We start from the raw sequence: 14,529 nt of genomic DNA on the forward strand, positions 1-14,529 counted from the left end.
TCTCTCAAGCCTCCTATAAGAACTGAAGAAATGTTTCTTATTTGTCCTGGTAATCCTAGAAATAGGTATGTTATATGACACCTAAAAAATATATTGCTAACCTTTGAATGTTCATTCAGATTCAGTTTAACACACACACACACACACACACACACACACACACACACACACACACACGACAGAGTTATATTCCAAGTTGTCTTTCCATGTCTTTTTTTTATTGATAGACAACAGAGGGATATCAAAATGATGGGTTTATGTATCACAGGGGGCTTTATCTGTGCTTAAAGGCAAAACAACAACAAAAACTGTTACAAATAGACCATATAATCACAGAAATACTTTATTTTGAAACAAACAGCATGTATAGATCTTGAGACTTTATTGCAGGTCACTTGTTTCTATGTACTAATGAATAAATTTGATATGATGAAAGACCCATGCCAACACAGAGATTCTGAACACAGGGACCAAATGGTTAACAATTGTTGTTCACTATTAGGGGACAAGAAAATGTTACTCCTTTGTTCTACCACAATCCCCTGAAACATTATTTTAGATTTCCAAGAAATACCTGTGTCTCTTTGGCCACTATTTGCAAGTCTGAGCTTTGGATGATCCAAGATCATGAAAATCAAGAGTGAGTCACTGAACACACCCATTCAACACATTACTGGTATTCACTTTTTAAACAGCCACATTTTAGGAACCTTAAGCATTGCTGCCTTGTGATGGCTGGATTTTCTGCATTAGCATGAAGATGGACTCTCTGCTGTAGAGCTCCAATTTTTTTTTATTCTTAAGAAACTAATTGTTTCTCATATGCAGGGTTACAAAGTGACTTTGATTCCATGTTGGATCCATTATTTGAGTTACGAGACAGGAAAATCACATTCTAGAATAAAGAGCATATGTGATTTCAGATTACAAATGAATATATATACAGAAATGTATATATGTGTATACACTTAGGAAGGTAGATAGATACATAGACACATGTAGATACATGATAGAATTTCATTCAGTGTTGTACATAGAATTTTTAGCTGTTCCAAGATGAGAATACCACCTCATTAAGTTATGCACATATTTAATGCATATCATCTAATCTTCATTCTATACTCTAGCTAAGGATCTGGTTAGAGTAAACCTCTTTGGTTCAGTTACTGAAGACATGCACTCTGAGAGCTGGCTGAGAAGGGTTATACTCAATTATTAAACGTCATTGCCTTAGTATCTTTGATGTAGGAAAAATTCAAGTGTGCAATTGGTCTTTACCAAGTCAAGGATTTTAATGAGACTTGTCTCTGTAGGAGAAAGTATTCCTACTTAGAAGGGAGGCATCGGCTCCAGCAAACAACATAATCCCAGGAGACAAATTTAACTTCTTAGAGCCTCAGTTCCTTTGTTTGCAAAAGGGAAGGAAAGAACCAGGTAATGTGCTAGGGTCACCTGTTTTCATGTCCAGATAATCCACATCATCTACACAATTACCTTCTACCCCTTCACCTGCTATCCTACCTTCCTGTCCAAATGAAATGTTCACATCATGGTAATTGATTATTCTATCTGCATTCATGGCATAGATCAGCACATCCCAGAGGAACACCAGACAAGATTCTGGGAGGCCTGTAACATACTCACCCGAGAGAAGTCAGAGTGATCCTGTTCCCACCACAACATGGTAGTGAGCACAGCCATACCAAGTTCCAACACACTGCAGATCAGCATCAACAAGAGGGCTCCCTAAATTCAGGAGAAGAGAGTTTGGAGTAACTGTGTCAGCTAAAGCCTGCATGCCTTGGTGGGAAGTGACTGTAGAGATGAAACCATCTCCACTATCAGAGAGTGAAGAAAAGGACACCATGAAGAAGTGAAATGGATTCCCCAAAACTAGGCTTAAATCGATGCCTAGTCTCTTCATTCCTTGAGGAGAAGTGGGTGAAAAAGACAAACTAAGTCAATGAAGCTGTTTCATGCCACTTCTTCTCACCTTCTCACCTTGGGAAGGGATCCCTGACTACCCTGTTCACATCAATGAGGGAGAAGAGAGGACTAGAGACTGCCAGGACAGTCAGCAGTTCCTGCTCTTGATTCCCTTAGTGGGAAGCTGAGCAAGTCTCTGCTTCTCTGGCTTCTGGCAGCTCACTTATCATATATGTGTATATTTCTTCCACAGAGACTTGTGAGGGCAAGTGATGTTCTGACTGTGCCAGCTGTTTTTAAAAGTCATCACTGATAGAACCTTCTTCTTTGGGTTATAATTCTTTGGCCTTTTTGCAATGGTAAAATGCAGAAAAACAACCCAATTTCTGTAGTTTGTAACATCACAAATCAGCCCCAAAAGTGCTTAGGTTAAGAAAACACAGTCCTTGACTTCTGTCTTTATGAAGGCTGCTTGATAGGAAGGAAGATGAATGTCATACTTTACACTCTTCATTTGTGCACACACAGGCAGAGAGGAGATAGAGCATGCCTCCATTACCTAGACACTGTCCCAGCAAATACACTCAACCCACTCTCTCTGACTTACAATGTGAAATTATCCCAACATGTTCTCATGCTTTGTGGTCCATGCAGATTCCTCCTCAATGCTTCAGGTTTCTAAAGTCAGGCTTAGTTATTTCAGATGGTAATTTACTCCCATTGTTCTGTATCTAATTTGAATATACCCTTTCTTATTGTGGTTTCTTAATAAGGAAGACTCACTGAGTCCAACTCTGCAAGGAACTGAGAAAGCCTGAGGATGACCAGACTTGACCATCTGGCCACTTTCCAGATTGCTTTTTCTTACTTTTATTGTCCTAAGGGAATAAATATTCTGCAGTATCTTCACTGTTGTCTTTCCAGATTTTCTCTCTACGTGTTGGGGGCCAAATGTGTGTCACTGGATGTTCTGATAGAAGGTATATTATTACTATTAGTCATACTGCATTGCTTGCTTGTAATAAAATGGAATGGGTCAAAGTTCTTGGTTTCAGCTCTCATAATTCATGCTTCTAAAGTTGAAACTTTTTTTTCAATTCTTAAGAAGCTCCAATAACAACCTTTATGGTTTCATCCCCTACATTATTTGGCAATTTTCCCACAACTTCTCGCTATTACCACGTAAACCCTTATTCTAGACTTTTAATCCCATGCTCTTCTTTACCTTTACTTTATTCAGCCCTGACTTTCCCCTAAGATCTCCAACCAGACAGAGTGAAAGATTTTCAAAGATAGGAAAAAGATCACTATTTTGTAAAAACTAAAAACTTTCAATGCAGTCTTTAGAAATACTTACAGTCAAAACAGCCTTGGGGGTAGAGCAGTCATTGCTGACTTCGAAGGAACGATGGTAGTAAAACTGTTGAGTTGGTTTAGGTGGCTTGTTCTGCTCACACTGCTCTGAGGCAGGATGCAAACCAGCCAGGCTGACAGAGAGGATAATGATACCGATGAAAGCAAATAAAACACTCAGGATGTTCATAGTCAGGCTGCCATCCACCTGAAACGAGCAACAGGTTACACTTACACCTCTTTTCCAAGATGTTGCACCACAATTCTTCATTTGTCTTCATTAGCAGCTGAGAGATTAATAATTTATTTCCCTATTCTCCCTAAGTCGTAATTGTGATCACTAGAAAGAGGAGAGGCCCTGCTTTTCCATCCTTATGTTCCCTAGGCTCCATTTCCTAGATAATATTTGCTCAGACCACTTTACCCAACCTCTACCACATGTATCTGGCCCAAAGAATGTCTAGGAACACACCAACCCAAAGCATAAATGGCAGTTGGGTGGGCAAACAGGATTTCAATGAAGAGAAAGAATATATTCCCCTGGAAAATCTTCACCCATGACTTTTAATGGAACCCCACAATGAAAAACTGGAAAATTCTCAAGACAGTGTGAGCAAAGGAGGTGGTGCAGACACCAGCTGTGTTTCCTGTCCCTCCACATCCTCAGTGCTACAGTTTGGAATTCTTGCAGCCTGAGACCCACGTATTAAAGACCTGGTCCCCAGGTAAATGTTACTGTGAGATGTCAGAACCTCTAGGAAGTACTGGGCCTCACCTCCTGATCAGAGGTTGGTCATCAGAGAAGAGCCTACAAAGGGGGTATATCAGAAACGGTACCTTCATCTTAATCTCTCTTTTCTTCCTTGCTGCCGTGTGGCACACAGCTTTGCTCTCTCAGCATGAGACACTCACTGCCTATCTCCAAGCTCAGAACAAATGGATCCACCAAAAGCATGCACTATTGAACCTCCAAATTTTGAGCCCAAACAAAGCATTCCTCTTTTGGATTTGAGTTATCCCAAGAGTTGAACTTGGACACACCTAATACCACCTAATATACTCAGAATAACATACTCTGACCACACCCCACACATGGATGCATCAACCACACAGAAAAGGCAGGTAAAGCAGTTCATTCCTGAATACTACCTCAGAAGCTCATATGACGAATGTTGAGTGTGGGGACTTTGTTCTCAGTGTCAAGTAGGCTTTGAAAGTCTGGAAAGGCTTATGATCGGCTATAACCAGGGCCATGTGTAGGTGGATGTAGATAGAAATCTAGACATGTGACTAAGGATATTGTTATTTGTGGACACAGTGCGAGACAGAAAGAAACAGATTTGGAATTAGATGTTGGTAAATTGAGGCCACAGTGCCAGAGTTCCACGGTCTTTCATTGTTCTTGAGTACTCAGTCCCAATGTTCACTTTGTATCTCATCTCTACAATGTTCATAGTGTCAGCAAAATAAATAAACTTTTCTCAATAGTGGCTTCCTTTCTTCCTTAACTTACAGAAAATGAAAGTTGAGCTAAGACCTGTCTGAAAGCTATGGTTACAGGTAAGTATTTCCAGGGTGTACCAAGGTATCTTGCACTGGAGTGTGATTTAATTTCAGGATACTTATATTTTAGACTGATTGTACAAATCACTCATGATTTGATGCTTTTGAGTGCTACTTTCCACAAATAGTGACTAAAGTCAAACTCTTGGACTCCTCTAACAATGGTTGATATCAGGATGCTGATCGTATGTATGTTCTTAGAACAAACTAGGTTTATTCTAGCTGACATTCTTCTTTAGTTTCCATACATAGGATGAAAAGAACATTCTCCAGCATAGCTTAAATGTCTTTCATGAGCCTTATTCTACCTAGAGACCACCTATATCCTCCATTGTTTTAGATGTGGTATTTTACCACAGCAACAGAAAAGTAAGTAGTACTCTGTATATTTGAGAGACTGGTTTAGTCAGATCTTAACTACTGAATCCCCAAGATGTTGCATTACATGGTATTCTCTTCCATGACTTCCTGAATCAACTCCTTGAGGAATGTGAGTTGACTGATGACTAAGTGTATCTTTACATATCTCAAAAAATTCTTCCTATAGTCCGTCTTTCTTCCCTCAGTGACTTCAGTTTGACCCTGGAAAAAGTTAAAAGTCAGTAAAGCCGAATTATTAGCCAAAACACATAACTACTGAGACTTTCTGAATTCAAATATTCTGTTCAAAAATGTATACTCAATCCCAGCAAAAACATTACCTTTATGGAGATATAAATGAGAGATGATTCTCATGTGAACATTTTGTCTGGGACTTTTCATGGATTTTAAGTGGTGAGATTATATAGTATACCCACAACAAATACAACTCTTTAAAAACAAGGACATTAGCTTCATTACTAAAGAGTAAAATTTGAAAGCTTTTATGTTAGACTTTTCATTGCTATGACAAAATGCCTCATATAAACAACTTAAGCACCAAAATATATTTTGTTCACAGGTTCAGAGTCTCAGCCCATCATTGTGGGGTTGGTGTGGCAGAACAGAACAGCTCACAGCATGGTAGTCATGGTTGCCATGGTGGTCGTGGAAGCAGAGTGAGAGGATATCTATGCTAAGCACATTTCAACTCCCCCTGTTTATTCCATCTGGGTATTTATGCTAAGGAATGACAGTATCACATTTTGGAAATAGAACAGCCTGGGAGGTCTTTATTAATCTCCTAGGTGCTCCTCAATCAGGTCAAGTTGATGATCAAGGTTAATTATCAGAGCCTGCTGCCTACACAATGGGATCATAAGAAAGCAGGAGTTTTACATGAGATTCCTTGGCACTGGTCTCGGGCATAAGGCACACTATAATTTTGGTCACCATGACAGGAAGAATATGCTCTATACAGGGATATGGAGAACCCAGAATTAGCCCATGTAGAGAACAAGTAATTATTATTTTTTCATTTTTTTATTTTTTTTAAATTTTATAATTTAATTTAATTTTACATATCAGCCACGGATTCCCAGTTTGTAATTTCAACGTGGAAAGCTTGACCGTGAAGGGTCTGGGTTTCATCACCATCGGTGAGGGTTGTGACTCTTGTACTCACCAAAGACTTGGTTGACTTTGTCTTCGTGATAACTGACAGAATTCCAGAGATGATAAACTGCTCAGACAAGAGAAAAGTATTATCACATCAATTTCTATGTACAAAGTGACTATAGCATTACTCTCTGGGTTTTATGACAAACTTCCATGGGAAATCCTCAAAGAACAAATGACCAATGATAAACTTGGGTTCCCAGAGGAGTATCTTTGCCCATGTACTATTCAGAAAACACAAGACTAGGTAGATTAGAACAGAAATCTATCCCATTAAAATTGATAAAAAAAAACTTTAAGAGGTAATAAAAACATATTTTGTTAATTTGAAAGGAAAATTTCAGAATCAGATGCTTTTTAGATCCTGAGGCATTGGCCTACGGGGAGAGAGAATGGAAAACAGCTATGGGATTTTTGTCCCCTCTTTCATTAAAAGAGCTATGCCACTCTGTATAAACTATGCAAACTTCTCTCAGTAAATCTCATTTGAACATGTTGCAGTATCTTTTTAACATGCAGTTTTCAATGTGCTAGTATTTTCTCGAGGAGTTTTGCAGCTACCATCCTTTAGAATGTTGGCCCACTATCCATTTCCGGTCATGCTCTTGGCTGGCATTACACCATTATCCTAGTGTCAAGACAAGGCTGGTGTCCTAAAATGAGTTTGGGAGAGTACATCTTTCTTCAGATTTTTGTGATAGTTCGAGATCAACTTGCACTAGTTTTGTTGTTGTTGTTTTGTTTTGAATAAGGGAAGATATTAACAAGCACAGAAGAAAAGAAATAGAACTTTCAGTGGCTGGTCCTAGAGACTATGCGAAATGAGAACAAAAGGAAGCATAAGGTTGGATGATGAGAAACCCTTAACATGATTCAGAAAATCAAGAAATAGTTCTCTCGTCCAATAAATTAAAGGAAATCAAGTAGCAAACAATCTTTAGAAATGTTAAAAAAAGCTAGAAATTTTATGATTTCTATTCTCCAAAGTTAAGTAGCTTATCCACATAAATGAATGCTGAGTCTTTTTTTTTTTAATTCCACTGCTTTAAATTTATTCATGTTAATACACTTTGGTCTTCACAGAGTGCCTCAAGGTTGGAACTATTATTTTCATAGGACATATGGGAAAATTGCAGTTTAGAGAGACAGAGTCATTATCAGTGCCCCGGAGCTGTGTAAGAGGTAGTAGTGAGGGAAGTGTGTAGAAACAGAGAAACCAACTCAGAAAGTGGGGAGCCACCTTACATAGTATGGCATCCTCAACATTTTCTCTCATTTTTGTGTCACCTAAGATGTTGAGGTTTCTATCTCTATAAATCAACAAGCAACAATATTTGAAAACAGGATCATTACAGGCACAATTACTGAAGTTTAAAAAGTGGTCATACTAAAGAAGTGTGTTTCTGTATTTGAATAGGAAAGAGAAATGAGGAAGAGTATAATGAGAAGGAATGAGGCATGAAGTATTAATGTGGTTGTGGGAAAACAATCAATAAAGATATTAGAGTCCTGTATCTACAAGCCCCTGAGATGAGTGAAGTCTGGAGGCACCAGAGGCTAGGACAGGTTGCAATAGCCTGGACTAGTATGTCTTCCCAAAGGAAGTAACTAACCGTTTCCTCGTTTTGAATCTATGCTCCCTGACATAGAAGGAAAAAAGTTACCCTTAATTTTAATTATCATTTAGTTGCTGCTTTCATTTAATAAAATAGCTGACTAAATACATACTGGAAACTTAAAAATTATAATAAATGATATGAGGATTAAAATTGTAGAGTATTTATAAGAAATATGAATAGAGTGAACCTTTCATACTGGTGAATTTTACATCTAAACTCAGCCATTCACAGACTAAAATACATATGGAAAATTATTATAATTGTACTGAAAATTTACTGATGATTTTTTGTTATGCTCTTAGCTAAAAAATATTAATGGATCTACAAAGAAAATGACAGTGTACACTTTCTACCTTATTCTTCAATAATAAACTACATGAAATTTCAATACTATGTACATCTACTCATGCTTACCATCTTGGATTCTTGGAACTGATGTAACATATCTTCGTGAGGTGATTTAGAAAAGAAACATAAACAATTCTGAAGTCCTAGAAGTCAAACAATGTGCTGGCAGTTGTCTGGTAATGTCATTTCTTGAACTGCAGAAAATTGTCTTATATACTCTCATTGCAAACAGAAGGTGTATTCTTTATTTGGGTAAGGACAAATGTCATTATGGCAGCTATTTCTTCTAGGTTTATATAGAAATAACTGTCTTTTAATACCTCATATCTACTTTTTAAAAGTCCTACTGACCCATAGTGAATTTTAGCTGGAAGCACTCATGCATTTCCTAATCCTCTCATCATTAACCATTGGAGTTTGTGGATGTTAGTGTTAGAACCCTGTGTTACCAATGTCTGTAGTTACTTAGTTCCCTATTATGTAATAATATTATTGCATAATTATCCCTATTATTCATATGTAATCAGCAGATACATATGAATATGAATATTCTACTTTATGATTTAATTTGTTTCTACATAACTTGTGAAAGCTAATATAATGTAAATGGTGTATATTATAAAATATTGTGTTGAATGCTGAGTCTTTATCTCTGTGATGCTAGGGTCTGTGCGTTCTATGCATGTGTTCAACTGCTGAGCTACATCCACAGCCTCACATGCAGAGTCTTTCAATATGACTCTTTTATTTATTAAAAAATAAATAAAACTAACAGTTACCAAGTGCCTCTATTAATGCAACGGATGCTAGTGATATGTAAAGAGCACAATATGGAGAGGAGGAAAAAATAAAGTAACAGCCTGACCTAGGAATCACCACATCAGCCCCATGATCCAGGTTAAGTCAACAGTGAAATGATGTAAACAGTATGCACCCTTCATAGAACCAGACAGTATGGCATATCACTGCTGTCACCTGAACAGTCACCATTCTGTGCTCACTTAAAGATTAAGAAGATATCAGACAAATTCAAACGTAGAAATATTTCACAAAATCCTAACCAGCACAACTCAGAAACTGTCAAAGTCACCAAGGATAGGGAAAGCCTGAGAAGATCCAAATGAGGAAGTCTAGTGGAGACTCTGGAACAACTAGTGGAATGCAGTGTCTTTGAATGGAACCTGGGACAGAGGACATTCATGAAAAACTGGTGGAATCAGACGTTGTATTGGCCTGAGATGACTAACGCAAAAATCATCGGCACAACAGAAGGAAAGGTGGAGCTGTGGATGCATCAAAGAAAGAAACATAGGAAAGGAGGAAAAAAAAACATTTCTGAGCGGCAGTAAGCAGATGGGAAGCCACAGGGACAGGAAACCTCACTTGTGCCTGAGACTCATCCAAATCAATCTAGAGGAGAGCTGTCCTCTGAGACAAGGATCTTCGTGTTCTCCTGACCCCAGACATAGAGCAGTCTCTGAAGAATTTCTAGTCTATCACCTCAAGTGCCTCCAACAGAGCCAGATTCTAAAAATGATTCTTCCTGCAGGGTGGTCCACTGGGTGTCACTGCACTATACAGAAAGCTCTAGACCATGTGGATTCCACTCTCTGGACTTTTCCCTAAACCTACTCAGCCTCTATACTCATCATAGCTCAACAGGTTGAGATGAAAAGGTGATATTAACAGAAATGCTTATTTGAAGTAGATGAATAGAATCTTCAGAATGGTATAACCTCTGCCCCAATACACCAGGATTGTCTGTGGGTGATATACAGAAGAACAAAATCTACCATCGACCTCGTTCTCAAAGTAAACAGAAATTGAGATAGGTGACCTCTCCTTCCTCTGTTCTCCCCAGCTGGCTCCCCATAAAACTCTACTTACAAACAAGGCTCCTACAAATGGATAGCCAGATTTTAACAGGACAGAAAACACTGGGGTAAAGTGTGGGACTGTGGGGACAGATGCCAAAATGATGCCGAGACTCAACACCATCACACCACACATGATCTGGATCGCCTGTTGAAGGAAGAGAGATGGGAGATTAAAGCCAGCAATGACAAGCAGAACCTCTCCACTCCTCCCATGGTGCTGATGTATTTTCACCTTCTACAACATCACTGTTAGCACTGTAAAAGCTCTGGGGTGTGAGAGAGGAAATTTCATTCTGTAGGGCATGTGGTTCTGCCACAGCCTCAGGCCACCTTAAGGTATTTTTGTCCACACCCCCCTTGCATGCTCAAGACCCTTCCTAGCATCTCTTGGCTGGGGCTGAGCTTTGAGTCCCCAGTTAGCTAGTCTCCTGCTCCCTCTAGTGGGAAGAAGAGTGATCTGAAAGTCCTTCCACCCTGAGCACTTTCTGGTGGAAACCTCTTCCTCCTCACCCAGAGCCCATAGAACACATCATACAACCAGCCTATCTGCCCAGCTCCACAGAGGTTTCCGTCCATGTGTCTGGGGGTCCCTAGAGCTCTGTACTAAAAGGGCAAGTTTGTCTTCCTGACATCCTCCTTTCCCTCATAGACTCACAGCCCTATAAGTTTGGTTAAGCAATTTTTAAAGTTTTGTTACATGTAGTTCAAAGGAATCCAGATGATGGTATGCCCAAGGTAAAGCCATCAGTTCCATTAAGTTCTGAAACTGGGTGACACAGAGGCCCATGAAGATAGTGTTAGGACAGACAACACTGAAAAACAGCACGTAAAATATGTTCTTTCTCATATCTTCCCTTTACCCAAAAATGTCCCTTTAGTTAGTCTGGGATGAGCACAGAGAGGCAAGCCAATGGTGTTTTGTGCCATCTCTTCTCTCTAAAGAGGAGAAGGGTATTCTACACTCAGTGAGCACCGATAATGTATCTACAAATTATTTTTATAAATAAAATACTAGCAAGTACTCTCCAAAAATGAAAACAAAAAATGATTTAAATAACAAAATCTCAGAGACACATATTTGCAATAAGGGGAAATACTTGTCATTTTTTGGAAAGTCTTGGAGGTATAAGCAGCTTGCCAAAGGCTTTCTACTAGTCTACAAAGGCGCCAAGCTACACAGAGAAACCCTGTCTCAAAAAACCACAAAAAAAACCAAAAACAAAAAAACCCAAAGGCTTTCCATACCCCAAATCTATTTCTAGTCCCAAGACACAGTGTCTCCTCTTTCTGCCCTCCACCCACCCCAGAGCATTCTGAGCTGGATTTACCGCAATCACTTTGACCTCTGCCCTTAGATGTTTCTTCAGGCTGTCTTGCTTCTGCTCGGTAGGCTGGGGCTTGTCTGTTTGGGGAAAGTTGGCTCCATTTGGTGAAATCACTGTGACAGTCTCATTGGTCACAATTTGTGGGATCATGATGGAGCTTCCAGGGCTGGAAGAGAAAATGCACTGAGCTCTTTAAAAGAACTGTGATCATTGTAGGAGTTTGTTGTTGTTTTGGTTTGTTTGGTTGGTTGGTTGATTGGTTTTGTTTTATGTTCGGTTGTTTGCTTTTATTTGCCTATTTGTTTGAGAATGAGAGGGAGAGAGAGAGAGGGTTTGAAGATTAATGGGAAGGGAGGACCAGAATATATTGCATGAATTTTCAATAAAAAATTAAATACTTTACTCTGAATACAAAAAAAATCCAACCAACCAATGAAACAAAACAAGAAACAAACCATGCTCCCAGGTTATACTGCCAACTCCCAGACTGTGCACCTCCCTGGATTCTTGGACCTGTTCTCTGTCAGAAGAAGCTGGTGGTATAGAGAAATGAAAAACCACCATACCTTGGGTTCCTGAGGTCTTTTCCCATAGAGGTAGACACAGCCCACTGATTTTTTTTTATTTTAGATAATGAACATAAGGATGGGACAGCATGAATCCCCAGAGGTTCCTATGTCCATACCTAAATGTTCACAAAAAATTTGCAAAATGTAGCTCCAGCTCTTTCCTCAATTCTACCTAGTTCAAGTGCATTTTCTTTATTCAATTACTTTTACCCTCAAGTTACTAAGCTCATCATAAGATATTAAAATTCAACCTTCAATGTTTTCCAATTCATGCTTAATAGTACTCAAAATACTTAATCCCATTTGTGTATTTTGTGAGTCTAATAGTACCATTTTTAGAATTAGCACTTCATATTTTATCATATTTTAGTAGAAGTGATCTTGCAATGTTTTCAGTCCTCGAAATAATCCTTATTGTAGATGAATAAAATCATAATCAGTAAGAAAATGCAGAGTCAAAGTTTTGATGTACATGTGGAAGTAATTCACGCTTTGTATGGTGACATAAAATCAATGTTAAACAAATATTTGAAGTTCTTATTATTAATCAGTTGCCTACACACAGTTGGGTGCTGGACCCCAGCTGTCTTTGACTCTGGTTCCTCTCCCTATTTTCTCATCTGTCAACAGCATCCTGTGTCTGATTCTCTTTAGTGTGAAGAAGCATCTGGATGCAGTGGTGTGGGGTCCTAAAGTCATAATAACCTGAGGTTCAAGGTTAGAACCATGTCCTTGTTAACTGAAAGGACCGAGTTGCCTGTGGAATTGGTTTCTAAGCTCAGCTTGGTGTTGTGGGATATTTTGATCGCACTCTTACCCTCCTAAGCCTGCCCAATAAAGTTATACCTTGAATCAGGGGCCAGAGCCAGTGACTAGCTGACTGGAATTGGCCATAGAGAAGCCAGGAATTTGGATAGTGAAGATGTACAGGGAGGAAAGAGTAGCGACTGTAGTTTGAGCTTCCTCTTAGTTCTGGGACGAGGGAAAAGACGTGTCTATTGTGGAGTTTCTGGCCAAAAAGCAAGGTCAGCTATTTGCTAATCAGCCTCTCTGACTAGCAGGTTTTCAGGCCAGCCTTTGATTTCTGCCTCTTATTGGTAAATACAATGATAGCGACTTAAATCAAACCTACATATGGCGGCTGCAGCAGAGCCATGGCCATGGGACCAGAAGTCCTGCCAGGCCATGACCTGAGTGGCCAGCAGGGTGCTGACTGAGGGGCTGTGTGGTGGCAGATGGTAATTAAAATATCCGTAGATTCATTGTAGCCACTAAGCCAACAGAAAAACATCAGCTTGGCTCTCTTTTCTCTGTGCCATTCTCAGCCCTTAGGCTGCCCAGTTAGTGAATGGCCTCAGAGCCTTTGCAGGTACAGGAGTTCTGCTCCCATTAATCACATGGTCTTAGGGCAGTGACCAGCAAGATCATGAGGCTTGAAACAGCAGGGACAGAGGTAAGTCAGATGCCCTGTCCCTTTACCCATTTAGTTCTGAAGTGCCCCGGGGTCTCAATCTCTTTCATAAGCATCAACAATTTCCCCTAATGAGGACCCAGAAAGAGAGTGCTGCACAGGAGAAAGCCTCTTCAGGGTTGCCTACCTGAGCCTGTGTGCCTCTCTGTCTGCCCCCTCAGGGCTCTCAGGATTCCCAAGAGATTTTAGTGCTGGGTTCTCTCAGTCTGATCCTTGGTTCTTACTCGTGAAGTTCTGACTCTCTCCAGTGCTTCCTCTTTCAGTGTTAACTACCACACAGGATGTGATGCTTACAGACTGTGGCCATGCGAATGTAGCTGCACTTCCTGTTTCTGAAATTCCCCAGAACTTCAGAAAAATCACCAATCTAAACAGTGCTGGAAGCGTGTGGGGTGGTGAGCTCCAAACCCACCAGCTCCAGGTAATGCCCAAGTCTACGTTCTTGAACTTTAGTTGTCGAAGAGTTAAAGAGAGAACAACAACAAGCTGGGGAAACCCATGAGATGAGAGAAAGTGTCTTTGAAAGGCCTGTCTTGCTTCTAAGTAGTATTTAATGAACTGTAGTGATTACTAATGATATTTCCAGACATAGTAATATTGATAAATGAAACATTTCACAATATACAATAAAGTATAATGATAATAGTAATCATGACCTTAGGCTTTGAAAGAATATTTAATAATATATAATCAATGGTAAAAGTTGAACATATTACAATACTTTCGGTACTTTTTTACATATATATATTTACTAATTCCTCAGCCTCTGAAAAAGCTACAAGCAACCTTGCAGTACTCATTGATTGCTACCCACTTTAGAGCTCTTCTAATTTTCATCTTCTAACTTACTTCTAGACCACTGGACTTCTCTGACTGTGGAGGTGCCCAGGGAATAACTGGACACTATTAGGAAAGTAACATATCAGGACAGGAGCAAGTGGG

At 39.5% G+C, this 14,529-nt stretch overlaps 1 protein-coding gene across 2 annotated transcripts; it reads right to left on the bottom strand.

Annotated features, from left to right (window-relative positions):
• Positions 1–327: 327 nt before the first annotated feature.
• LOC128094423 (membrane-spanning 4-domains subfamily A member 6B-like) lies at positions 328–13,826 on the bottom strand. Of its 2 annotated transcripts, XM_052712801.1 has the most exons (7): positions 13,715–13,826; positions 11,551–11,713; positions 10,233–10,367; positions 6,386–6,442; positions 3,284–3,487; positions 1,645–1,746; positions 328–895 (listed from the first exon to the last, which is right to left on the bottom strand). In XM_052712801.1, the coding sequence occupies exons 2-7, from the start codon at positions 11,695–11,697 to the stop codon at positions 800–802; spliced, it is 741 nt and encodes a 246-aa protein (XP_052568761.1). In that variant the 5' UTR covers positions 11,698–11,713; positions 13,715–13,826; the 3' UTR covers positions 328–799. The 2 variants fall into 2 exon arrangements, with proteins under 2 accessions (XP_052568761.1, XP_052568762.1); XM_052712802.1 differs by lacking the exon at positions 10,233–10,367.
• Between the last annotated feature and the right edge of the window lie 703 nt (positions 13,827–14,529).

Source organism: Peromyscus californicus, unplaced genomic scaffold, assembly GCF_007827085.1.
Source record: "Peromyscus californicus insignis strain IS unplaced genomic scaffold, ASM782708v3 Scaffold_4__1_contigs__length_199733344, whole genome shotgun sequence".
Classification (NCBI taxonomy): Eukaryota; Metazoa; Chordata; class Mammalia; order Rodentia; family Cricetidae; genus Peromyscus; species Peromyscus californicus.

What these genes read in the sequence shown, in the direction of transcription:
- LOC128094423 (XM_052712801.1), bottom strand. Translation starts at nt 11,697, where the DNA reads ATGATCCCACAAATTGTGACCAATGAGACTGTCACAGTGATTTCACCA. An exon ending in CATTTGTAGGAGCCTTGTTT is followed by an intron (nt 6,443 to 10,232) that starts GTAAGTAGAGTT and finishes TTGTCTGAGCAG; the next exon opens with TTTATCATCTCTGGAATTCT. An exon ending in ATCACTCTGACTTCTCTCGG is followed by an intron (nt 896 to 1,644) that starts GTGAGTATGTTA and finishes TCTTTATTCTAG; the next exon opens with AATGTGATTTTCCTGTCTCG.